Source organism: Patiria miniata, unplaced genomic scaffold, assembly GCF_015706575.1.
Source record: "Patiria miniata isolate m_02_andy unplaced genomic scaffold, ASM1570657v1 HiC_scaffold_19, whole genome shotgun sequence".
Lineage (NCBI taxonomy): Eukaryota > Metazoa > Echinodermata > Asteroidea > Valvatida > Asterinidae > Patiria > Patiria miniata.
Window position 1 is genome coordinate 14,977,475 of NW_024037057.1, and position 27,917 is coordinate 15,005,391.

Here is a 27,917-nt window from a genome sequence, read left to right on the forward strand (position 1 = left end):
CGGGCCCCGAACATCACGCCGTAATTTTTGGACCCACTTTTTTGGGGGGCCCAAATGTTTTTTTTGCACCCCCCACCCCAAAAAATTGTGTTCTGGATCCGCCCCCGGCGTTTAATATCGTTTTTTGTCTTACAAAAGTGTTTTAATATCCACTGTTTTATTTCATACATGTACATGCGTATTTTGCTGCCAATGTATATTGCATGTACCACACTTTTAATTTTGGCCTCAGGGCCACGATTGGTGTGAAAATAAAGAAATCTAAATCTAAATTTAAATCTCAGCAGTAAAAGGTGGCGTGTTCTATCAAAAGGTAATCAGTATTGCGTGCACTGCTTGTATGACGCAGTCCGGCACTTACGAACCAGGGCCCAAGTTCACGGCGCTGCTAAGCACACGCCATTTGCTGCTAACAGAGCCTCCGTCTATTTCTTGGAGACCGTAAGCATGAGCACAACAAAAGCACGCTTATTTCAGAAGAAAATTTGCTGAGTTTCGTGACGCATCAATAGAAATCTCAATGCACGCGCGACCGTTCAGCACATTCACGCCGTGAAATAGTGCTGAAGGTTGACTAAGCACAACTTTGTCCGCTGACTGTTAAGCAGCGCCGTGAAATTGGGCCCCGATAGCAAATGATTCAATGTATTTAATGTTATTACAAGTTCATTACATTCGAGAAATACATGACGTCATATTGCAATTTGTTTCCACTGTTGCATGATGGGACTGCACTGTGATGTTACGAGAAGGCTGTGCAAGTGGAAAAATAATATGCAATACTTGGATGTATACTTTGTGGCTAATTATGATTATTTTCATTGCATCGCGTCTGGTACACGATATAAGCAAGAAGTACAGTTGCCAATTAACCACACAGCACGATGACGATAATCAATTCCATCACGAAGGCCCCCTTTAATGGCGAAATCACTGTGCAAACTATTGTCCAGATACTCTGTCAAGAGACAGTTGCTTTGGACAATGGCTTGCACAACGGTTTCTCCATTAAAAGGGGCCTCTTGACGGTGATACGTGCCTGGATCGTGTGCAATACCAGAACGTTCGAAGCAGCAGACCCAACAGTCCCAGCCACGTTGCTGAGGAACTATGAAAACACTAAGACAGCGAATTTACCTCTTAAAGTACATGTACAATACAATTGTTTTCATATTGCTGAGGAAATACGAAAACCCGTGCGTAGACAGTGTATTTACATCTCAAAGTACATGTATATACTTTTTTATATAAAAATACAATCCGTTCTTATAAAATATAGGGATAAAATATTCAGCTAAAAAAGTATAACATTTTCCATTACTTATTTTTTTTTTCATTCAATGACACATCAGCTGAGTATAATTTATTATTTACATGGAAAAAAAATCAGTTGCTATAAACAAGCAATTTGGCCATATTTTCCGAAACTCTTTCACCAGAAACGTCTTGGGTCTAGTTCAATGGTCTTTTCTTTTGGTTTTTTTGGGGGGGAGGGGTGGGGCGGAGTTGCTGATCGTAACCGCAGACAATTGACTTGCTGGCTTTATTTTCTTGCGACTCCATGATTCGTTTTTAGAAGGCTTTTTCTTTACTTCGTCCTTTTCCTGTATTTACACAATATAACAGAGAAGGTCTACACTGTTATAAAAGGCAGGTGCGAGACTTGTCCATGCAATGCTATATTCTTGGAACCATTCATTGTATTGATTTTCAACTTGTATATTTTATTTTACCCAAAACCCCTCCCACCCGCTTTTTAGACGTCAGCAACCCTCTGAAAAAACTTTGTTTTGAGCACAAACGGATCCGCTTTGCGAGCAGTCTGGCTCCAGGTTCGTACATTGTACGGTCACTGAATAGGCCTATGCGGTCACACACCTATGTTCCGACACCCCTATATTCCGACTGCTCATGTTCCTGAAAATACAGACCAGAGTCGGTCCGAAATTTCCTACGCCGGCCAAATTACGATTCGCATGCCCCTCAAAATCTTCAGTATTTGAGTATGCTGTGGGCCACGAGTACTAGAGGGTTTGTAAAAAAAAAATATGGGTGGAAGCCGTGCACAGGACTGGGAGCTTGTAGTTCCGTTCAATTTGGATGAAATCGGGGCCCTAAAAGTGTAGACGTTGTTTTTCAAAATGGCGATGTGCTTCAGGATTATTTTAAGGGGTGATCATCTTCGGATCGAAATTTTCCCTAAAAGTCATCAGTTGACCCCCGTAAATTGAAAAGAAAAATAAAAGATGATGAAATATGCTTTAATTTGATGTGTGTCTCGAAAACCTTGGAGAGTTGTGAGTATTTTCCCCAAATTTCTGAGGTGGCAGCATTTACCATTGGGGTCAATGGAAGGTCATTTACTGGTCTGCAATCTGTAACCCCAACCCCAACCTCGTCCCCAGTGCTTACTTTATTTCCAACCGCGTTTCCAATAGTAAACCCTGGATAGGAAACTTTCTTCCTGTATCCTGATTGGATACCGCAATTGGCTAGTAATGGATTTTTATCGTATACTTGGTGCTATATATTCACAACGTGCAGTACGTGTTTTCGCGATCATTCGTCCACGCCTTCTCGAAAATACTAATTTCCTTTCCAATTTGCTCATATGAAATATGATACTGCATGTTGTCTCGATAAGATCGTAACAGTTTGATTTCAAAAATCGTGTTTTCGAAACTCACGCCGTGCTCGCGCTGCTACGAATTGACTCTGTTTTTACCCCAGACACCCCATACAAAAACAAACCCTTATGTGTCACGCATATCCAGGCACCAGACTGTTCCTCATTTGCATACGTGTGCAAAAATCTTGCACATGAAAATGATCCAATACCAGGGTGAGAGAGCAGGTAGTGGTGGGCGCGTACTGATCGACACCCTGGGGACGAGGTTGCCCCAACCCTATCCTTAGTCCTAGCCAACGTTGAGGGCGGAGTATTATAGGACTTACGTTGGGTCTGGATACATGTCCTGCACGTCTTCAAAGATATCTACGAGCTCGCTGAACGAAGGCCGATCTTCTGGATTCTTCTGCCAACACTTCGCCATGATGCTGAAGCTAAAAGGTCAAAGTTCAAAGGTCAAACGATGTTAATAATATAATGTCTTTAACGTGAAATGTGTTTCTGTGTGACAAACTGCTGGAGGGGGTGCATGGGAGGTGGGTATAGAATTATGGCGTGCATTCTTGACATTTTAATCCAAAATAAGACATCTCTATTAAGAATAGATATATCTCTATTATTAATAGAGATTTCTCAATATTTAAATACCTCTATTGCCTGGTTTCATATAACAGGAGTTAATTGTTAACTTTGTTCGCCCGAAACAGAGATAAATCTTTTCTTGTTTTGGATTAAATGTCAAGAAAGCACGCCATATTTAACAGCATTTTAGCGGAGAACAGGCCATCGTGGATATTATTTTTAGAAACAATAATCTCTGGCTGTCTTGCACGTTATCCATCGAAATGATCCCTGCCAGAGCTTAAAAGTGCGACACCCAAAAGTGCAACGCCGGGCTACTTTCATCCACGCTGGCACATTAACGATTTCACCGTGCAACGGACGGTCACGTTGACCGGAGATTGTGCGTACCAGGCCGCCGTCCTAGGTAAAAAATCACGCTGCGCAAGTATGTTCCCAAACCTTGACCAAAACAAGTCCCTTAAGTTTCCCATAAATTATACCGTGCAATATACCACGTGGGCATAACATTAGTGCACATATTTTGCTTCCATTTACCAATTTTTCATAAATATCTTTCCGAATTGTTACAAACAATTTTTGTTATCTATGTGTTGATTTTGTTTGCTTTTTTGACAATTATATTTTATGGAAACCATAATGGGCTTATTTTTGGACAGACAGACTGACCGACCACAAAGTGACATGTAGAAGTTCCTGCCAGAGGTTTAGAAAAAAGGAATTATATGGGAAAATATGTAGTTTAAAACATCGCAAAGAATATAGTATCCAGACGCCCGTTCTTTGGTTGTGATACAGCATTGGAGACTGAGTCAAGTGCTTTTTCAAAGTATTTTCTAAAATAATGGGAAATGTGTCTCAGTCACAGATTCACGTCTTTTCAAAATGTGTGTATATAATAACTGACATTCATTGAGATAACACATGATGAAAAAAATGGCATGAGAATACAATATTCTTTCCGAAATATCATTCGGCGAAATTTGAGAAGTCACTTTTTAAGCTTTAAGGGTCCAGGGTCCAAGTATAACTCAATCATCCATATTTAAAACATTAAGCTACATGAATACAGTAGTAAAAAGAACAAGCAGGAGACACGTCTCAATATAATATGATCAAGCTGTGGCGAGTTGTGGGAAACTTTTCATACTGTCTGTAACATGGAGGTTAAATTTCATTGCACCACTCTGTAGCCGATGTTTCATGAAATAACTTTAGGCCTTCAGCTTCAGTTAAACATTTTGGCCACCGGTATCAAAGGAGGGAAATAATCGTCATAGCGATTTTTGGCAAGGTATACACCTCCGGAGTAGGAAAATATGTAATGGCATTGCAGCGGTGGCAGCGTTTTGGGTGTTATCACCCCTTTATTCAATATGTCCTTCAAAATGCTTGTTACCACTCTAGGGGCCGTATACCTTGCGCATGCTCACTATAATCATTTATGCCCTGATTTGATACCGACCAAACCCCCAAGCTGATGGCATAATACAATAGAGCGCCAATATCTCGATGATTGCGCTACTTACAGCTCGTCGTCGCAATTGGGCGGTCTCTTCGGAGGTATTCCGGCAGACACCTTCAACCTGACCTCCTCGTTACTGCACTTTGTGTAGGGCGCCACCCTCCCTGATTGGAGCACACAAAAAAGAAGACCATTCTTATCACAAAATGGTCACATCGACCAAACAAAATAATTATTATAGTTACAGTGAGAACTTCATAGAGATTATGCTGGTTAACGTCATCAAGCTGAATTATACAAAGTTAGCCAAATACCTGTTAATGGTACCTTTTGGAGACATTTCGACGTCAATAATTATACCATAGGGAGACACCGTACATTAGGGAAGCAAAAGTTTAGTGTCCAAAATAGGCTAGATTGATTGCTCGTGGTCTAAAACATAAATACACCGAGATTCCTGGATAAGGATAGGGTACCATTTGCGTTGGGTGACATTAAAGATTGACAAATTGTGTACACAAGTTTATGGGAATGTCTCCCAAATGACCAACATTCTGTGATTGAATGTGAATTGGTTGTGATTGGATGTGAATTGATAGTGATTGGATTTGAAGTGCTTGTGATTGGATGAATATTGCTTGTGATTGGATGTGAATTGCTTGTGATTTGATGTGAAGTGCTTGTGATTGGATGTAAATTGCCTGTGACAGGATGAATATTGCTTGTGATTGGATGTGAATTGTCTGTGATTGGATGTGAATTGCTTGTTATTTGATGTAAATTGCTTGTGATTGGATATGTGAGTTTCCTGTGATTGGATGTGAATAGCTTGTGATTTGATGTGAAGTGCTTGTGATTGGATGTGAATTGTCTGTGATTGGATGTGAATTGCTTGTGATTTGATGTGAAGTGCTTGTGATTGGATGTAAATTGCCTGTGACAGGATGAATATTGCTTGTGATTGGATGTGAATTGTCTGTGATTGGATGTGAATTGCTTGTGATTGGATGTGAATTTCTTGTGATTGGATATGTGAGTTTCCTGTGATTAGATGTGAATTGCTTGGGATTTGATGTGAAGTGATTGTGATTGGATGCAAATTGCTTGTGATTGGATGTATATTGCCTGTGACAGGATGAATATTTTTTTGTGATTGGATGTAAATTGCTTGTGATTTTGAGTTAATTGCTTGTGATTGTCTGTGAAGTGCTTGTGTTCTTACGTGAATTGCTTGTGATTGGATGTGAATTGCTTGTGATTGGATATGTGAGTTTCCTGTGATTGGATGTGAATTGCTTGTGATTTGATGTGAGGTGCTTGTGATTGAATGCAAATTGCCTGTGATAGTATGAATATTTCTTTTGATTGGATGTGAATTGCTTGTGTTCTTACGTGAATTGCTTGTGATTGGATGTGAGGTGATTGTGATTTTATGTGAATTGCCTGTGATATTGGTTGTAAATTACTTGTAATTAGATGTGAAATGTCTGCGATTGGATGTAGATTGCTTGTGATTCGATGTGAATTGTCTGCGATAATTGTCTGCGATTGTCTGTTGATTACCTGTGATGAACCAATTAAGACAGCACAATAAGCTCAGAATATGACAACGGCACTACTTTCATCTTCTCAGTCTGTATGAAATCTATGTTGACAAAATGTTTTGTCTGTACCTAGGGTGGAAATCTCGAAGAGCAAGATGCCGAAAGACCAGACATCGGACTTGATGCTGAACAGGTTGTCTAGGATCGACTCGGGCGCGTACCAGCGGATCGGAGCTTTCTGTATGAAGAGAGAAACAATAGAGATGGTTATACCGTTCCTACTGTGTTGAAGGTCTAAAAGGTCTGTGCCCATTGATTTGTGACAACAAAAATCGTGTGACTTTCGGTCACTGACTTACGATCTCCATATACACAGACTGGATAGGACATCGCGCAGTGTTTGTGCACGAATGCGCGGCCGAACAATGGCGGCGCGTTTACTGTCAGACGGGTAAACGCGCAACGGTACTGCTTTCAGTTTTACTTTGGAAATGGATTATCGAGTGAAATTTTTCTTACAGGAGGGAGTTCAAGCGCTCCTCCAAAACAAAAAGATAACTGAACGATGAAGAATAACCGATCTTGTTTCCGAGTTTTTGTTTGTCTTTGATCATCAATCATTCGGGGCATAGATGGGCTATATAAATAGTTCTTTTAAAGTAGATCAATTCAAAATTGCAATCGATCAATGATCTGAATGACTCAAATGCATCTTCTAAGTTTTAACTACCCTTCTTTAATTAAGGTTTGTATATCCGTACTTTTTTAAGCATGGGGGGCTTACTGTCTGTTTGTAGTTATACTTATTTTTTTTGAAGCAGAGACATGAACTCTACTATAAGATATTGAACTTAAAAAGTGAACCCATGCAATTAAAAGTAATGAATATGCTTGAGACGTGTCAATTTGCGAGTTTAATAGGAGAGTTCAGCTTCTTCTGTCAGTGCGCATCAAGCATAGCATGGGCATTATTTCATCACATAATGAAAACAGTAGATTATTCTAGGAGCAAGCACAATTTGAGAGCTGTATATGGAGTGTTGTTATGTTTAAAGATATTTCGTTCATAAAAAATAATTGTCTTCCATACTTCATTAGCAGTGGGGAATCCATTCATTTGGTCAAGACCAATTCAGAAAACCTGTCCTCGACCCGCTGATTCAAATCCAGCGCACTATTCTTATGATAATGTAACCTTACATTTGTATGAGTATAATTTATATCCTGTCGTTTGAATGAGGAATTTCAATGCGTTTTCTTCTGGGTAAGAAGTGCAACTTACATCCGGGGCGCGAGGATAGCAGCCGATGCCGAAGATGTCCCGAGCGAAACCGAAGTCCGAGACTTTGCACACCTCCTCCTCGCTAATGAGAATGTTGCGAGCGGCAAGGTCACGATGAACGATCTATTGTCGTTGTGACAAAAAAGTAATGAAAAGCCCGAATGTTTAAAGGACTCACCAGTCATCCGGTTTTAATTTGCTGCCGACTTTTTGAGGGGTCCGCTCACAAGCCCGACGGCTCATGGGTCCGACGCCTCAATGAGGCGTCGGACTTATGAGGCATACAATTTATTTATTCCGCCTCATAGGTCCGACGCCTCATAGCTCCGACGACTCTAAAGTCCGAAACAGCGTTTGTCAATATTGTCGGATTTATGAGGTGTCGTACTTATGAGGTGTCGGACAAATGAGGCGGAATTTATGCCTCATAAGTCCATCACCTCATAAGTCCACAATTTCGGACATTATGAGGCGTCGGAGCTATGAGGCGTCGTATATGATACGGCCCCCTTTTTGGAAGGTGGTTGCCGATATATGTATATATGTATTTTATCAATCCAATTCAGAATATTCCGCCAAAAAAAAATAGTTAGAATGTTGCTTTTTCTGGACTTTTGGACACACAACAATACTGTATTGCATGGAAATCCACCATGATTTAAATGTACGTAGCATCCATGTGTTGTGTGTATTTCTTTTGTTTGAAGCAACAATATTGCTAAAAAATCTGGTTGTATGTGACTGAAGTTTCAACTCAGTGGATACTGCACATTTTGGCTACAGAGAAACAGCATGCACACTTTTTGGTCTTGTATTTTGACCGCGGGAACCATATCTTTCAAACCACCAGCAACGACAGTTTTTGTTCCACACAAAGCCATACTAGGCGGAATAATTTCACAGGGTATAATACCGTTCCTATCTGCACCTGGAGCAAGGTTGCTGCCTTAAAGTTTTAACTGGTGGGTTGTCGTAGACGAGTCGCGACACTCTACCCTGGCATTAGTCTAGGGGTTAGACGTTGTTATGTTTGACACGCGATAACCTGCTGCAGCGATAACCTGCTGCCATGAGAGGGCGTTATCACGACTAACCAATATCAGCCACGAACCCTTAAAACGGTCTCTGGCACGTTGACTGCTACGGTACTTTTCCCGGTTAATTTCAAATGTTCCTATAGGTGGCTTTAAGACAACTGACCTCCATCTGTGAGACATAGGCCATGCCCCTGGAGATGTGAAGCCCAAACTTGGCGAGGTAGTGCTGTATCAGGTCTTTCCCGGTCTCCCTGGGTGGTTTGCTTCGTAGGAAACCCAGTAGGTTCCCGCCAGACAGATACTCCGTGATGATGCATATTAGCTCTGTCACCACCACACACGAGAACAACGGGAGGTTTGAAAGTTGATATCGTAAAGATTAATTCAAAGCGAAATGTATGTATAAAAATAAAAATAAAGAGATGAATCTCAATCAAATAATGTATTATTATTTTTATTAATGAGGGTTTCATATCAAGATTTTTTGTGATCAACCTGTTGGTTCCAAAATACTTTCCACCTGTTTCTCCGTGACTCATAGCCCTTGCAAGGAGGGTAATCCCGAGAAACATAGAAGAACATGATCTTACTAAAATCGTTCAAGAAAGGTCTATGCGAGATGGTATCTGACAGATGCAAATTATAATCAGTTCCTACCAACCAGGCTGCAGAAAATAGGTGTCAGCAGGACACACTGTAAAATGCCCCCGTCAGATTTGACCCGCAATCCGGGTTTTACAGGGTATTTTGAATCATGACAGTACTACGTCAATATGAAGGGGCACTGGTCAGCAGCGTTAGATACGAATGCAACGATGAGAAAGCAATTTCTTCATTTTTTTTCCCACTGACAACTTTTTTAACAACCTGCAAACAATACAATTTTTACCACTGCTCCTAGCTAGCGGGTGCCACGCGAAGCACGGCATCCCGCTTGTAATGTACAGGGTGAGTAAAAAAAAACCGGAACCCAAATGTCGGGACCATTGTTTAAATGAAGTTTTGCATGTAGCACTTTCAAAATCTAGGACATAAAAGCCCAATTCATAAGCTTTCTTTAAGTATAATAATCATTCAAATTACTTATGTACTTTTCAAGTTACGGAATTTCAAACACAACCGCTGTTTTAAGGTTCTGCCCACGGATCACAAAAAAGTTCAGTGTTCTTTCAGCAAACGAAAACAAAGGATGTGTGTGAATTGTTTTCGTTTTGCTGAAAAACGCACACCTTATTTGTGATCCGTGGACAGAACTCTAAAACGGTGGCTGTGCTTAAAACGCCGTAACTTAAAAAAGAACATCAGTGATTTGAAGGATTCTTGTACTAAAAGAATGCTTATGAATTGTGCTTTTACACCCTAGATTTTGAGAGTGCTACATACAGAACTTCACTAAAACAATGGTCCCGGCATTTGTGTTTCGTTTTTTTTTACTCACCCTGTATAAGGATTAGAGTATTATGACCCACCGTCTCGTATGCAGCAACCCAGGAGCTCCACTACATGAGGGTGTGTCTTCATGATGGTATGGATAGCAAGCTCCTTCAGGAATTCATCTTTCTCTTCCGTGCTTGCTCCATCTACACAGGGTGGTGCGTGCAAAAAAAAAAAAAAAAAAAAAAAAAAACACTTTTGACAGGAATTTTAAGCTACATGTATTACTTAACTTAATTACCTGGTCTTTTTTCTATAATGTTGTGAAATATAGCTCTTCAACCACGCGTGGAGAAAAAAAAATCTGTAAAATGCGCAAGAAAAGTGTTATTATGCTAATTTGAATACAAATCACCAACATTACTATTGTCCACGTATAAGTATATAGTCTAGTGGTATTCAGCTTCAAATCAAGCTCCAGAGCTCAGTGAAGCCGATGGAATAAAGCCGTCCGTGGACAAACAGGTCTGGCACGTGAAATGCATATCTTAGAGACAAATTATGCATTTGTAACCATTTAGTTTGTCCATTATGTTTCAAGGTCGATATTTTAAAACCATTAAATTAAATTTTGGAAATGTGCTCAACAAGTAGGTGAACATTGCTGTCAAAAGTTTCGCTTGCGCATCTGACATGTGCCATATCCCCTGAACCTTTTTTTTTGGGGGGGGGGGGTAAACAAAAGACGACATGTAACCCCATTCCAAAACTTTCAGCCTCTCATGGGTTTTTTTATCAAACATTCTGTCCCTGAATTGATTGCTCGTACAAAACCTTGATTTGGCTTATTAATGTTCTTGTTTTCAATCTAATATTTCTGTTTTAGGTTGCGGAAAGCAGCCCAAGAAATCATCATGTCTCTCTAATGGTTAGTTAGTAACAAATGCCAGCACATGCCTTTATGGCAACCAATCATCTTGTCCCTTAGACTCTCGCAACAACACGTGCTTCAGGTATCCACTTTAGGCCAAAAAAACAGTCTCCGGTTTCTGGTATGCGCGCGCGTCGCCGTAGCCATGCGCGTCGGCAAAATGAAAACGTTTTTTATTTCAATCTAAGATGATGTAAACCGCCAAACTCACTGGTTTGACTGGAATCCTGCTGCTGCACAATTTTAACGTGTTTTTAGATGGGGTTATGATCGAGAATAAGCTTGATGTGGCCTCTCTGGACTCCCATATATTTGCACTAAGTTAATAGTCGGGCACCATTTGCAGTCATCAGCCGACATTTGAAGCAAAAAAGTCGGGTAAAAAAAAAACCGCGTCGCCGCACCACTTTTTGGACAAGCTCCATACCAGAAACCGGAGACCTTTTTTTTTGGCCTTACTGACCAGCTACCAATCTGGGTAACGAGTTTACTCATTTTGCTTTGGGGCTAGCACGGCACTGCACACAAATCAAACTGGGTGTTCCACATGCTATGTAAATCGCTCCATGCATCAACTCACGTACAACAAAATAATGGGAATCCTTTCCAATGGACAGTCGCGATCACGTGAGTAGTTGTGAATTATAAGTTAAGAATAGACTTGAACATCATGTACATGACGTATATGCTACGACATGTGGTCGCAGCTTCCTAAATCATTTCGAGCTATTTTTGTGTGTGTTAAGGCCTATCCATAGTTATTCTTGTTACCGGCCTCAGGTTAGCTTTAAAATAAATGCTGCAATGACCAGTGTTTTTGTTTCAAAGTTTTATACCAATAATGTATGCAATTATTGTGTGAGCACCGTGGTTTCGCATTGAATGAGGCACGAAGGCTGTTCAAGGGGCAATTATGAATACATACATGTAATCATTTTTTTGTTGGGGTGAAAAGGTGATGCATTTCCTTGATAACAATTTTGTTGATCGTTGGAATTAACAAATTGTGGTTTTTTTTCTCGATCCAGCAATATTGTTTGCAACTGGAATTTGCTAAAAAACAGGTATAATAAAAATCTCGCTTGAGCACATGCTCTAAATTCTGCCGCGTTGACAAGTACCCTATAATTAGACCTTTCAATCTGTATAAACATAAGTTGCAATTCTGAATGCTGTCTTGCCTTCGGATGTTTCCATTTTGTTTATCTCACCAATCACCTTATCTAACCTTTGAGCTCCTTAACGGCCACCAGAGTGACTCCTTCTCGACCTTTGATCCCTTTGGCCAGTGCCTTGTACACCTTGCCAAACCAACCTTCCCCTAGCGGCTTCTCCCGTTCTACACTCAGATTGTCTCGATTGAACTCCCACCTCTTACGAGCACTCTGCATGGAAATAATGAACACACAAAATAAGCCATGATAAACGTAGTTTTTTTTTAGAACAGACCAGCACTAACACATGACTAACGTTACAAATTATTAAGACGCAAGCTACTCTAATGAACTGTGAAAAGGCGTGCCTCTGTCACTGTAATCCCGAACTTGTGAACCGTGATTTACTCGAGATCAGACTTGTGATAATAATAATTACCTTGGATTGGACTTTTGGGAGACATTTCCTTAGACTTGTGCACAAAACTTTTCAAACTTAAATGTGCCCTAACCCAATATTCCTTGTCCTTTTCCCACGAATTTCAGTATGTTAACTAAAAACTAAAATTTCCAATTCAATTTTCCAATTGGAACCAATTGGAATTTTTCCAGTTGGCAATTGGCACAAAACCAATTGGAACCGATTGGAACCACTTGGAACCAATTGGACTTTGTTGGACTCAGTTGGACGTTTTTCCCCAACTCAGTTTAAACCAATTGGACTGAGTTGTGCTCAGTTGGATTTAGTTGGATTTTTTTTTCAACTTATTTTGGACCCAATTTGACTCAGCTGGCCTCAATTGGATACAGTTTTTTTTCCAACTCAGTTTAGACCCAGCAACTGGACCCAATTGAACCCAATTTGATTCAGTTGGATTTTTTTCCAAATGATTTTAAACCTAATTGGACTTTTGTCCAAGTTAGACCCAATCAGAACCAAATAGGAAAAATAAACGCTTTTAATTTGACCATGAAATATTTTTTTTTCTTTCCAATTGGGTTTTATTGGAGCTTTAAAAACTAGACCCAAGATAGCAATTTCTGGTTGGAATTAATGTTAAACTGGGCATGGCAACAAATTGGCACAATTATTTTAAGAAAACACAATTTCAGTACAATACAATTCAAGTAGATTTCACATTAGTTTATTTCAAAAGTAAACTACACTTCTTTTAAAAATGTTTTTTTTACAAATTTATTAATTGATTCATAAACCGTCTCAAGCGAGTTTTGATGAACCATTTTCAAGAACAATGGAAGTCAGTGTGACCACTGAAATGACATCCCCAAAATGCATAGTGTAAATGTTATACTGGTATATACCGGTATACATGTATATCTATACATGTTATACCGGTATACATGCACATGTTTTACCGGTATACATTTACATGTAACAATTAAACAGTTTAACATTTCCTTGAATTAAAAATCCTCAATAAAATAATAAAATTTACTGCTGCAATGATTATGAACCTAACTGAAGTTATGAAGATGATACATGTAAACTGCATTTAATTTTTTCCCCAAGTTAGCTACAACCAAAAACTTCAACATTTTTATCAGACAGAACGCGGACGTCCCAATGCCCTGACGGACGGACGGACGTCCGTTCCAGCCAGACGGAATTGTGGGGTGATAGCATTGTGTTCCCATTATCCCCTTTTCTAAAGATTCCCTTCTGGGGTGATGTTTTTCTATTGTGAAAATAATGGGGTGATGTGTCCTGAAAGGAACATCACCCCACAAGGGTGGTATGGTCAGAACGGTCTAGCCAGACGCCCCGACGGACGGACGAACAGACGGACGGAAATTGGTATTACATAGGCTCGCATCTGCTTCGCAGCTCGCCAATAATACATGTACATGTGTATCCGCTCCATTAACAAGTACCCCCTCACCGGCAAAGAGAGTACAGTTGGGGGCAACCTCGTCCCCGGTGCTTACTTTATTTCCAACCGCGTTTCCAATAGTAAACCCTGGATATGAAACTTTCTTCCTGTATCCTGATTGGATACCGTAATTGGCTAGTAATGGATTTTTATCGTGTACTTGGTGCTATTATTCACAACGTGCAGTACGTGTTTTCGCGATCATTCGTCCACGCCTTCTCGAAAATACTAATTTCCTTTCCAAGTTGCTCATATTAATATGAAATATGATACTGCATGTTGTCTGATAAGATCGTAACAGTTTGATTTCAAAAATCGTGTTTTCGTAACCCACGCAGTGCTTGCGCTGCTACGAATTGACTCTGTTTTTACCCCAGACACTGCATACAAAAAAACAAACGCTAATGTGTAACGCATATCCAGGTACCAGACTGTCATTGCATACGTGTTCAAAAATCTTGCACATGCAAATGATCCAATACCAGGGTGGGAGAGCAGGTAGAGGTGGGTGCGTACTGCTCGACACCCTGGGGACGAGGTTGAGTTGGGGGTGATCGACAGACGCCATCTGGCCTTAACGCAATTCATTTGCTGCGAAGCGCAGCCGCTGCATGTACATTGTACAAGAAATATTATCAAGTAAATGATAAAATCCATTATACTCAACGGAAAACATAGGTTTGGTGCCGTGTGCAAATTTCCATGCTTGCCGTCTTATATCTTACGATTGCGGACGTTGTATGAATATCTCGCCTTTTTATAGCAGCAGTCGGGATTCTAGGCAGCCATCAGCGTTGAGATTGTAGACAGCCAATCATCGTTAGTGGGTTGCCGCCAAAATGCTAGGCCAATCCGTAGGCAGGAATACGTATTGAAAGATGTGTGTTATTTTATGTCACGGCTTTAAAAGACGAACATGAAAGTTTAGCTTTAAAAGAATTTTTAATTATCATTATGCTGCTTTTAATCATACTCAGTATTTGTATGTATTGCGGATTCAGTCAAGATATTTTGCGTATGATTGTGAGATTGGGATTCAGTGGACATATTTTAAGTATGATACTGCGGTTCAGTGGAGATATTTTACGGAGTTCTCGACACTCGGTCGGGCACGATCGGTGACGGCACCGTGACACCGTCGCCACTACCCAGGCAGCAGCCGCGGCGCGTCCGGCCGGCCACACGAAGGAAGCGGAAGGCTCCGAGGCTCCAGGCAGTGAACCGCGTCAGTTATCTACGGTTCTGTCGGTGCCACAGTCCAGCTATTGGAGAGAGTTGAATCGGTGAGGATTTTCCAATAATAGTCTGGTATTCTTGAAACATTGAATTTCATTTGCAGTCACTTGCTCCATTTGGGTAAAGTTCCGTACTCGATCGTCAATTTATCTGCTGCCAAACATATTAATTGTTGTAGCCGTCGGCGCTCCATACTGTAACTTAATTTAGCGCTTGTTGGCGCGGCATACAACTGTTCTCGAAGGTGCACAAAATGTAATACATTTTCAGCGGTCCGCCGTCAATATGGCAGCCTACAGCTCTGATGTTTTGCACAGATCGCAAATAGTTTAGTCGGAAAAGGGGGGTATCGTGCACCCTCGGAAATCAATTTCTAATCAACGTTTCTAGGTCAGAAAAAATGCGTAGAAAACGATTTGCTATGTTAAAAAATTCAAAAAATGTCCCACGTATTGTTTTTATGCAAATTAGTGCCGCCATTACCGAAAAATCTATTTTTAATTATATCTCAGCCAATATTGCAGATAACTGAACAAACTAGGTGTCTAAACCCATGTTTTCAAGGTCAGAGATCACAATAAGAATATTCTGGAAGTGACCACATGTGTCTGTGGCATAGGAATATGCAAATTAGTGCCGCTAATACCGGAAAGTCATGTTTTGGCATATCTCGGCCAATATAGCACATAACTACACCAGTAAGGTGTCTAAACCCATGTTTTGAGGGTCAAGTATCATTAGAAGGCCATTCACGAAGTAACTATGTGTGTCTTTGGCATGAAAATATGTAAATTATAAAGAGTCTGTTTATCAGATATTTGATTTTTAGCCAATATCTCGGCCAAAATTGCACTTAACTACATAAGTAAGGTGTCTAAACCCATGTTTTGAGGGTCATGTATCATTAGAAGACCATTCACGAAGTAACTATGTGTGTTTTTGGCATGAAAATATGTAAATTCTAAATTGCCGGTTTATCAAAAAAAAATGATTTTCAGCCAAATTATATTCAATTTCAGCCAATATTACAGTTTATTTTGAATATGATGGCTTAAAATAAACTTTGATCATTATTGCTTTAATATCAAAAACCCTTCTGTCAACATTAGCTGCAATATTGGCCGAGATATTGGCTAAAAATCAAATTTCTGATAAATCGACACTTTAGAATTTACATATTTACCTGCCAAGGACACACATAGTTACTTCGTGAATGGTCTTCTAATGGATAGCTGAGCTCACGTCTTGAACTATGGTAGTGCATGAACCTTTTTTATACATTCGTGGTCATTGCACGAGCTCTAGTTTTTATTTATGGCAATGGAATTTATAGGCCCAACTACATGAATAACCTTCCCGGAAATACGGCTGAATTATAAATAATAATAATAATAAACATATACAGCTGCTGCTCTGAGTATTATCATGTTGCAGGGTGACCAGGTAAACATTTGGAAAAACACATCTAAGGATAGGAACATGTAAACGCGGAGTCACGAAGGGCAGCTTTGCACCCCATGCACTGAGTGGTCAAGGTGGATAGCTAGTAGCCCTAAACAGAGGGATTAAGGAAGAATATCTAGAACTACTTCGGCGTGGAGTTGAGCGAAGCGGACTCGCAGGGCGTGGGCAGCATCTTTTATATTAATATTTTTTTCATGGAAACAGTAATGTATATTTGTTTGTTGGTTATCTGGTTGATATAGTTGAAATTGAGAAATACCCTCACTTCCAAAAGACAATGGTTAGTATCCGTAAAATACTCAGTAAGATATGTGTTTCCTGTTTGCAATTAAACCCATGTACATGCATAATTGTCGCAATATATTGCTTTGTAAACAATGATATTGTACCCTTTGACCTTGAAATGCGCAACTTCAAATTCCACTAGGCCTATGCTTTGCAGCGAATGCCGGTACCGGGTATTTGACCCCAAGTATCCATTTTGATATTACTTACGGCACTATATATAGGCTTGCTGATTGTTATGGAGTGGCATTATGCGGCCACCGTATCCATATTGTATGATGTTATTACGGGCTGTTAATAAACGTCTTTCAGTGAATGCTACACTTGAGTCCTGAATCCAGCGCCATTACCGCAAAGAACCGGCAAAATCCTCGGCAATCTTGGAGAACGGATCACAAGGCATCCGTCGGCAGCACAGACCGATCCTGTCATACACGGTAGGCTGTGCAAGAGAACGATAAACTGTGCATTTTTTCGCGCGGAGTTTCCGCCATTGAACACGTGCGTATTACACTGTGACCGATAGACTGTACATGTACACGTACATTGCACGTCGAGTTCACGCCATTGTCGTCAACGTGCGTTTCGCTGTAAACTACGGAGGCCTGTAACGGACACATCGCGGTGTACATTACGCACGCACTGCATATTAACCATGGCGCACTCGCTCATTCCCCCACCGGCGAAAATGGACATGAAAGGAGACCAGGTTTCCAACTGGCAATTTTTCAAGGCAAGTTGGCCGAACTATCTAGTGGCCACAGAACTGGATAAGAAAGATACTTCCATCCATGTGGCTACATTACTCACAGTTATGGGGAAGGAGTGCTATGAAGTGTACGAAAATCTGCCATGAACAGAGAAAATCACCACAGCAAATCCTAACCAGCCTTGGAGCACATTTTGAGAGCCCAAAGAGAACATTGACACTTGAACAGGCTGAGAAAGTTGGCAACCACATGCAATTATGGAGCGCTTCTCGATGAAATGCTCCGAGACAGGCTGGTCATAGGACTAGGCAACAGCATCCGTGCTCGTCTGCTGCATGAGTCGTCACTGACATTGCAGAAAGCCATAGACATATGCCGCAGCAGTGAACAGGCAGCGATCCACATTCAGCAGATGGATCCGGTAGAGGCAGAGACAGCACACTTTGTGAAAAACAAGCAGCGGACACAGAAATCTGGAAAAGCCAGCAAGCCTCCGAACATAAATTGCAAGTACTGTGGCAAATCGCACAGCAAAGGCAAGTGCCCAGCCTACGGGACAACTTGCTCTAAGTGCCACAAACGCAACCACTATGCACAGGTTTGCCAGTCATCGGGCACACACCGCACCAAACGTCAGCCACAGAAACCACACAGAAGCTCCACCAAATGGATGGAGACGAAAGCGGCAGTGACGAAAGCATCTATACAGTGCAGTCAAAGCCCAAGCAGCAATACTTTGTTGAGCTAGCAGTGGAGACGCCAACAAGGGATCTGACAAAGCCCATCAGATTTCAGCTAGACTCTGGTGCAACTTGCAGCACCATGAAGCTGGCAGACTACAAGCAGCTCAGTGACACACCTCCGGTGCCATCAAGGACTAAACTGAAACTGTACAATGCCACGATTATTCATCCCGTTGGAGCTGCCAGCTTGAGATGCCAGATCAAAGGGGTCACCAGGAAAATCCACTTCGAGATCGTGGAGGATGCCCCCTCATCTCTGCTGTCAGGTAAAGCAGCAGAAGCTCTGGGACTAATGCAGTTCGCACAGGAGTGCTTAGTGCATGCAGTGAGAGAGTCACCGACTCAAACCAATGAACAGGTCCTCAGTGAGTACAAAGACGTATTCACTGGCCTTGGTCGGTTACCAGGTCACTACCACATAGACATTGATCACAGTGTCACTCCAACGCAGAACACCATGCGCAGAGTACCCATCCCGGTGCGGGCAGAGCTGAAACGAAAGCTAGACAGCATGGCAGCCCAAGGCACCATTGCCCGGGTGACTGAGCCTACCAAGTGGATCCACAACATGGTAGTCGTCAGAAAGCCAAACAAGATCAGGGTATGCTTGGATCCACACGGCCTGAACAAGGCCATCAAGCGCAACCATTACCCCATTCCCACCGTAGACGAAGTTGCCCCGAGACTGAAGAACGCCAAGCTCTTCTCGGTGGTAGATGCCAAGGACGGTTCGACCTTGGATGAGCCCTCCAGTTATCTGACAACATTCTGGACGCCTTATGGGCGTTACCGCTGGTTGAGGATGCCCTTTGGTATCTCATCAGCACCGGAAGAATTCCAGCGCAGGCTCCATGAGTGCCTGGAAGGCCTGCAAAACATCGCAGTGATTGCAGATGACATCCTAGTCTACGGCTCAGGAGAAACGCAGGCTGAAGCAGAAGCCTCACACGACGCCGCATTCACCGCTCTTCTCTCGAGATGCAGAGAGCGGAATCTGAAGCTGAACGCAGCCAAGCTACAAGCTACCAAGTGTCACATACATGGGACATGTCTTCAGCTCAGACGGACTATCTCCAGACCCGGAGAAAATCAAGGCCATACTCGACATGCCTCGCCCTACAGACGTCCAGGGAGTGCTGAGACTCATCGGAGTGGTGACCTATCTGGCTAAATTCTGCCAGAACTGAGCACAGTATGCGAGCCACTCAGACGTCTCACCAAGAAAGACGTCATATTTGACTGGTTGACACATCATGACGAGGCCCTGGACAAGATCAAGAAGCTCTTTACTAAAGCACCAGTACAGAGCTAATATGATGTCAACCAAGACGTCGCGATCGAGTGTGATAGCTCCGAGGTTGGGCTAGGAGCCGTCATCGCACAAAATGGCCGTCCAGTCGCGTACGCCTCACGAGCACTATCAGCCACAGAACACAACTATGCTCAAATACAAAAAGAGTGTTTGGCAATCGTATTTGCCACACAGCGCTTTGAGCAATACATCCTAGGCCGCGACAAAGTGCTCGTACTCACCGACCACAAACCTCTGATGAACATCTTCAGAAAGCCAATCTTGGTGAGCCCCAAGCGTCTACAACGTATGCTACTCCGCCTACAGAAGTACTCACTACACGTAGAGTACAAGCAGGGTTCGCGAATGTACTTGAGCGATACACTGTAGCGAGCATCGTTGCCAACATGACAAGTCACAGACCAGACACCAGACTATCTGATCTTCTCCGTCACTCAGGAGCATAAGCTCAACATGGAGTTGGAGAACATCGAACCAACCATCTTCGTCACAGACGAGTGTCTGCAGAGAGTCAAAAAGGCAACGCTCGCTGACCAAACCCTACAAACGCTGATGCAGGTCATCAAAGCAGGCTGGCCAGGGGACAAGGCTCAAGTTCCCATGTGTATCAGGGAATACTGGCCATACAGAGATGAGCTGTCAACACAAAACGGGCTCATCTTTCGCGGAACGCGTATTGTAATCCCAACAGCTCTCCGTGCAGACATGACAGCAAGGGCACATGCATCTCACATGGGCGTGCAGTACACCACTGGTTGAGGCAGTCCAGCACTGCGCAATCTGCCAGGAGTCACAATCAGCTCTCCCCATGGAACCTCTCATGACACACCTAGTACCCAAGACACCGTGGCAACTAGTCGCGAGTGACTGTTTTGAGGTCAATGGACAAAACTTCTGCGTACTAGTAGACCTCTACTCAGACTACATCGACGTGCGCGCCCTGGAAGACATGACTTCCAAATCGCTAATCAAGGAACTGAAGCCAGTGTTTGCCACCCATGGCATTCCTCACACCTTGATCACAGACAACGGACCAAACTACCAGTCACGCGAGTTCACTCAGTTCGCAAATGACTGGGACTTTGAACAAACTACCTCAAGCCCCTACCACTCCAAATCCAACGGAAAAGCAGAGTCCGCGGTCAAAATCGCCAAGGGACTTGTGACCAAAGCTGCCAAGACAACAGTGACGTGGGAAGGCTATCCTTGAATGGAGGAACACCACTACTCCGGGAATGTCCAGCTCTCCGGCACAGCGCTTAATGTCTCGACGAACGCTCTCATTCCTCCCTTGCAAGAGCTTACTGTACAATCCCCAGGTTGTAGAGGCCGTCACCGAGCAAGTCGTGACCTAAAGACAGACAGCTAAACTGTATCACGACCGCACTGCCAAAAGCCTCCCTCCCTGCCAAAACTCGACCCAAGGTTGAAGGCTCCCCATGGACCCAGGGAGTGATAAAAGCCAAAGTTGCGCCACGCAGCTACATCGTAGAAGTCGGTAGCAAATGCTACAGACGCAACCGCATACACCTCAGAGACAGTCGGGAAAACGCGAAACCACCTACAACACCAGTCACGTGTGAGTGAACCTCAGCTCATGCAGCAACCAGCTAGCACCGAGCCACCCAACTCGAGTGCCGCCAGTCCAGTCGCTAAGGCACAAGATGGACCTTCCGCTCCCACAGACAAACCTCCAGGACTGAACACCAACGCTACCATCACCAGATCCGGTCGCATCTCCAGACCACCAACTTTGGGACACTCACCCACAAAGCCTTAGGGCCATAGGCCAGCACTTAGTTTAGATAGACTACGCTTGCATGCAGTTTATTGGTTAAAGTTGCTTTTACTAAAGTTGTTCTTAAACTAACCTTATTACTAAGTAGTGTTAAAGGTTTAGAGCTGTTCCAAATACGTTCTAGTGTTAAAGCGTTCATAATGTTTGCTGAGTTATTCACAAAGGTTTAGCGTTCGTGATCACCACTGTAACAGAACACGCTTTACACTCAGTCTCAAGTGAAAGTTCAGCAACAACTAAAGACTGTTCCTTATCTTAAGGAAAGGGGATGTTATGGAGTGGCATTACGCGGCCACCGTATCCATATTATATGATGTTATTACGGGCTGTTAATAAACGTCTTTCAATGAATGCTACACTTGAGTTCTGCCGTCTTTAGAACACTGATCAGAAGTTAGTTTGTGAAGCGAAATGTATTTATTTTGGCCGACGTAAGGCCGATTGTGTGGCTCCAGGTTGTAGTTGTCTAACATCCATTTAGGGGCTAAAAGGTAACACTGTGGGTATACATGTATATACATGTACATGTCTTGTAATACAGGATTCATAACATTTGTACCTTCGCTTGGATTAGTGGTAACTAGTGATAGTTTGCGGTAGCACCATGTATATGAATACTTGTGGAAGAGATGCAGAGTTTAATTTACAAATCGTTGGTGAAATGAACGTCTATGCAAACCAAGTACGTATTTCTTTTTGGCCAGTGTTGGGCCGGCCATGTTGAATACATCTTTTACATGTCACATCTATGCATAGTTAGACGAAGGGTGCGACTGTGTATTGGTGTCGGCGATGCAGCTGGCTGATAACACTGATTTGATGAGTTATCACTGGTCATTTAAATATACCTGCCGTTTGTTGTAACACCATACGGGTGCATGCTTTTTTAGAAGATCATTCATAATAATTTCAGTACAGTGCCAGTTAATTATGGGAAGGTTTGACTCTTGGCATGGGGTTAGTGTAAACTATGAGGGTGTGCGACAACAGCAGGTGTATTAATATCATTGGGGACTATAGGGGTTTTTCTGAAACAACCGTTTGGTCGTCATGGCGCAATCAGCCAGTATGCTCAGGGTTACTGCATCAGTGCATCTGAAGATCAACCAACTTTGTTCGTGAAATTATTGCTCCGATTAAAAGGCTCTGATCTTCATGAGGAGAAAACCTGACGGAATGAATGAGTTGACATTTACCAAATTCTAAATTGACCAATTTATGTTACGCTGCATGGGTGATTGCACTTGAAAGATTGGATCATTTGGGGTTACATAGTCGAACCAGTGCCCCGTACGGCTTGTAGGTATTTACTGTAAACAAATGGTATTCGTTCATATTTCAAAGTATCTTGGAATGATTGCGTGGCTTTGTGGTGGGCGTATTTTTCAGCTATAAACCCATATGGTCCAGTCGTAGTTTCTGCATTTTGAGAATACCAAATATTGTTTTTATTTGTACATCAATACTTTCGAAAGGAAGGTATTTGTTTATTAATGTTGAATTTACCATGAGCGGCCTAATTTGCCGCACGTTCGTTGCCTGTGAGAGCATTTTCAACATTAATCGCGGTACATGTAGTACTCGGTGCACGTATCAGTTATTGGGCCTTGCTGAACTTTTCGCCTTCAATCACGAAACCGCACCTGTGGCATAATGTTGTACCAGTTTCAGGAAACCATATTTTGTTTGTCCACCTTTTTGTATTTGTATAATTTTATACTCAAAGTTAGTTACACAAGTCTTGAGTTCGAATTCTTTTACAGCCAACCGGACTTTTGCATTCCGATGGACTGTTTCTCAGCACTTATATGTGGGGTTTGTCCCTCTTGGATTTTGACCCTTCAATTTTTTAATCAGAAAGGGTGTGTTTGCCCTGAGGTTTTTTTTTCACTCCGCAAATGTGTTGGAGGTTGTTCTGACGATAATGCAATGACCTTGGGAATTTATACATTACCTTGTTGTAACAGGTACCTTGTATTAATTATCAGTAACCGAAAACAAAGAAAGCAAAGCCTGGGGACCTTAAATGTTCCTTGTTATAGGCAAGGTGTTGTATCGACAGTGATCTTCTTATCAGGGTTCGGCTGTATTTGGTGCACATACGTAGACCGAGTTGTGGGAGAGTGCGGTGCGTTATGAGGCAAGCCGCATGGCTTCTCACAACAAGGGCGAAGGGCCAGGGTGTTTGAACACACTTGGAAGTGCCTTAATTGGTGTGTTCGTTCTTTCTTTGTGGGTCGCGATTCTCGCGTGTGGCATTTTTTCGTGCCAAATAAGAAGTCGAACACCAAATTTGTTTGGATATGGAGTTACCTAACTTCAATAGGATGGGACATTTCGCTTGTACATATTCCTCTAAAGTTTCATGTGCTAGATGTAATTTTGTAATGGAACAATATAGCGCCGTGACGGCCCATTCCCTACCATACCTGGGAGTTTATCCTTATTGTAAACATGAATGTGTAACAAGTGACCCGTGACATCCCACATGGATTATACCAGCCGCATATTCCAGTGGTTGGAACAATTGATTGTAATTTATTATTCCAAGAAAGTTTTCTGGAATAACTAATTTGTTGACCTTTATGGTCTATGGTTTTACTGTAGCGATTCCTATTGAGTAGAGAACAGTCACACTGTTGCGTTCCTTCTTGATGGTTTTGTGTGGACAGTGGTCATGGGTATCACTATCTATATGGTGGTTAGGCCTACTGTTATCATTGAGCCACTGGGTCGTATGTATAAAAACTAGCATTTGCTTTTACTACCCATTTTAAAGCATTTACTTACATTTGTATGAATAAAAATGTAGCAAATGCTTTAACTGGAAAGCATTTGCTGAAAGCTAAAAGTATTTACTTTTTACTTGCAAGCTTTCGCTAGACTAGAAGGGTTTACTTCATTTCGTATGAATAAAAAGGAGTAAATGCTTCAGATTTCAAGCATTTTTACTGGTCATTTTTCAAGGCTAGGTTGGGGCAACCTTGAAAATATAAGCAAAAACTGCTGCATTTATTAATATTAATTGCCCCAAAATTGACACAAAACGTTAATAAACTACATATAATACCATACACTGTATTTTGACTAACATTTATGCGCAATTTAAATGCTTTTTTATTATGTATTTTATTACTAGAATTAAAAACGATAATTTCGCATTTTGTTCACGATATGAGAAGTGTTAGCGTAAAATTCAGTGCGGCACAGAATGATTAAAGATACATTTTATCCAACGGCACCCTGGGGACTGAACAAAATGAAATCATTTGTTTAGTTTATTAGGTCACCAATCTTTGCAAACTATTATTTTTTTAATATTTCAATAAACAAAACTCTTATCGAATCTTATCGAATGTTGGTGTGTCTGTGATTTTGTATGCAATTAAGACGTCTACAGGACACTGTGGACCTTTACAATTTTCATGAATGATGAAAGTATACTTTTTGTATTCTGCAACTGCCGAAAAGTGTCATCATTTTTGCTGGATTTGAGGATCAAAATGTTTGTACTACTTCATGTACTGTGTGCATCACCTTGATTTGGACTATTACACCACCTGTAAACCTGTGTGTGTGTGCGGCAGTTCGTACACACAAAAGAAACCCTATTGTTGGCAATCATTCGTCCATGAAAACAATCCAACAGTAAGACGCATTTGCTACCTGTTGTCTAGTAAATGCTGAACAGTAAAGGAAAACTTTTATTCATACGAAATCAAGCATTTGCTTTTCCTTAATGCTTTTACTCCAAAGTAAATGCTTTTACTTTTTGCTTAAACTTCCTAGCATTTACTAGTTTTTATACATACAATCCATTGTTGCGTTCTTTGTTGATGGTTTGTGTGGATAATGGTCTTGGGTATCACTATCCATCATTGAGTCCTTTATGAGTTCGGGTGTAACGTCTATGTTTCCGGTTTGCCCAACCTTTTTTGGTATTCCGGTAATCTTGTATTGGTATCACTATCGGAACACATGTACATGTAGCCTGTAGATATCATTATTCATTGATGATTTACGGTGGTCAGGAGTACCGCCTAATGTTCCGGTTTGCCCAACGTTTTGGTACTCCGGTAATTTTTCTTAAATTAAATTTGGAGCTGTGGCACATACACACACACAACTTTGGTGTCTCTCTACTTTATTGGAGTTTGAGTATAAATCCCCTGGTGTACGTGCGTCACACACAATGAACAGTGCGCGTCCACCAGCGAAATGTTGCGTCCATGGGACGTCGTTGCTAGGTGAAAAGGAACCCTCTTTTGTCGGCGCACGGAGCCCATACTACAGGAGTTTGTGCTGCCCCTGCGTAAAAGCTTGGTTCTTAATTAATGATAAACTTACACACTCGCTTGTTTCATTGGCTTCAGGTGGAGGAGGGGATACTGTCTGTTGCATTTCTGTGGAGACTGGGGCATTGTCACCTTGAATAATAAATCAATATAAAGGAGGAAAAAATACGTAAGAACAAACAAAATCATCACAGACTGTTTTCATAACCAAGTACAGGAATTTAGCCCCTTTTTCTTTGAGTCAAGTTGGGTATTTGCGTGTGAATTATTGTCATCTATTTCTCTCAAATTTGGTTCAACTGCTGCAGGGGGCAGGTATAAAGGCCTTTGTTTCACCTGTATAGGTGCTATTTTGTACACATTGACTGCTTTGAGTACTATATGTATATAGTACGACTCCCGAGGTGACAGAGCACTTTATTTTCCCAAGGCGAACGCTCCGGGATCACTGGCAGAGTAGTAGTTTTAACCGTAGCACAAGTACTGGTAAAGTTAATTGTACTAACTTCCAATAAAGCAGGGCACGGTGTAAAATTATAGTATTGGTTAAAAGTACATCATCCCTGAATTTTTTACCTACTAAGTTTGCCAAAAGTTGGCTTTGTAGCCTCATTTTGGGGGTCCTCAACTTGCTGTTTTCGCTCTCCAGCTTTATGCATCTTTTGCAAAAATCATTTGAGTCTAACTCTGACGTGACTTCCCTCTGATCCATTAGGGATGCCTTTGAGTTCACTGCCATGACCTTTTTTAGACTCTTGGGCCGTGATCAGAAATTCCAAGAAAAACACTAAAAATTCCTAATTTTGTCGCAACGAAACTACTTGTATCCCCATTTGCGTCATTTGAAAATATTAGCTGTGACGACAAATTCTAAGAAAAAACTAGAAATTCCTAATTTAGTTTGCAACAAAATTAGGAATTTCTGGCGAAACTACTCACTTCCTCATTTGCGTCATTGAATAACACACTACTGCCAACGTTTGTTTCAGTTTTGTAGTACTCTATCAAGACCCCGAGTGAAAAATTCGAAAATATGGGCAATGATGAGAAAGTTTGGATGCTTGGGCCCTGATCAGAAATTCCAAGAAAAACACTAACAATTCCTAATTTCGTCGCAACGAAGCTACTAATATCCCCATTTACATCATTATATAACATACTACTGCCAAGTTTTTTTTCATACACTGTCAAGCGACCCTGAGTGAAACATCATTGAAAGTATGGGCCGTGATGACAAATTCTAACAAAAAAAACCAAAAAAACACATATGTTTGTGGGACACGCTGAAGTTTCGGCGGATTCCTATTAAACTTCGCTGCAACACGGGTACATTAACAATACACGTACAGGATGCGTTGTGCAAGGTGACCGTTTTAGCCGATTTTCGGCTAACTTTGGCAGAATTTTTGTTAAAAAACGAGTTTGACAGCAAATTTTACAGAATGGATTTTGTTTGGCAGATTTCTGGCACAATTGTCAAAAATGGTTATAATTTTGACAGAAAAACAGCAAATTTGAAAAAAAAAGTGTACATTTGTTAAAAAAGGGTTCAATCCTTTAAAAAAAAAAAAAACATTGCACAATGGGACAAGTTGGCTGGTCGAGGTGCTGGGGTTCACTGGGAAACTTACTTCGTCGTGGCCGGATCCGCATTTTGCCGAAAATTTACCAATAATTTCACAACATTTGTATGTGACTATAAATTGTTAATTATGTCATTTGAATCTTAATTAAGGCAAAACTACCCATCTGCATGTCATCGTAAGTGTTTATAGTGTAATTCCAGTAATTCTGGGGAATTTGGTAAATTTTTGATAGATCTGACCGATTTTTTATGTGCATTTAGCAGAATTTGGCTCTGACGTTGCGGTCACCCTCACTGGCGGTGTGTGTATAGCCAATGCCACTGTACATGTGGGGTGTGTGTACGAAAACGTTTCACTCACTCATGACTTTCCCACGCGGAAATGCACTGTTTTATTCTCGAGATCGGCGGTCAAAACCAACTTCACAGTGTTGCAGGGTTCCTCAGCGTTGCGAAGGATCCGTGCTCGTCGCCAATTGTAAGATCCGAGAGCCCAAACTTAGATATTGAGAGCGAGAATCACACACTGGATTTGGGGCTGTCGTGATTTCTGATTAACGTACGTGATCTCGTGACATCGAAAGCTAACAACAGGCCAG

The 27,917-nt window shown here is 41.6% G+C and overlaps 1 protein-coding gene across 1 annotated transcript; it reads right to left on the minus strand.

Annotated features, from left to right (window-relative positions):
- Positions 1-32: 32 nt before the first annotated feature.
- Positions 33-27,875, minus strand: LOC119725886 (tyrosine kinase receptor Cad96Ca-like). Its single transcript, XM_038197483.1, has 10 exons — positions 27,680-27,875; positions 25,786-25,865; positions 12,073-12,229; positions 10,009-10,119; positions 8,703-8,863; positions 7,503-7,625; positions 6,350-6,458; positions 4,741-4,840; positions 2,956-3,063; positions 33-1,604 (listed from the first exon to the last, which is right to left on the minus strand). Exons 1-10 carry the CDS (start codon positions 27,681-27,683, stop codon positions 1,589-1,591), a joined length of 969 nt encoding a protein of 322 aa, XP_038053411.1. The 5' UTR covers positions 27,684-27,875; the 3' UTR covers positions 33-1,588.
- Positions 27,876-27,917: the final 42 nt, after the last annotated feature.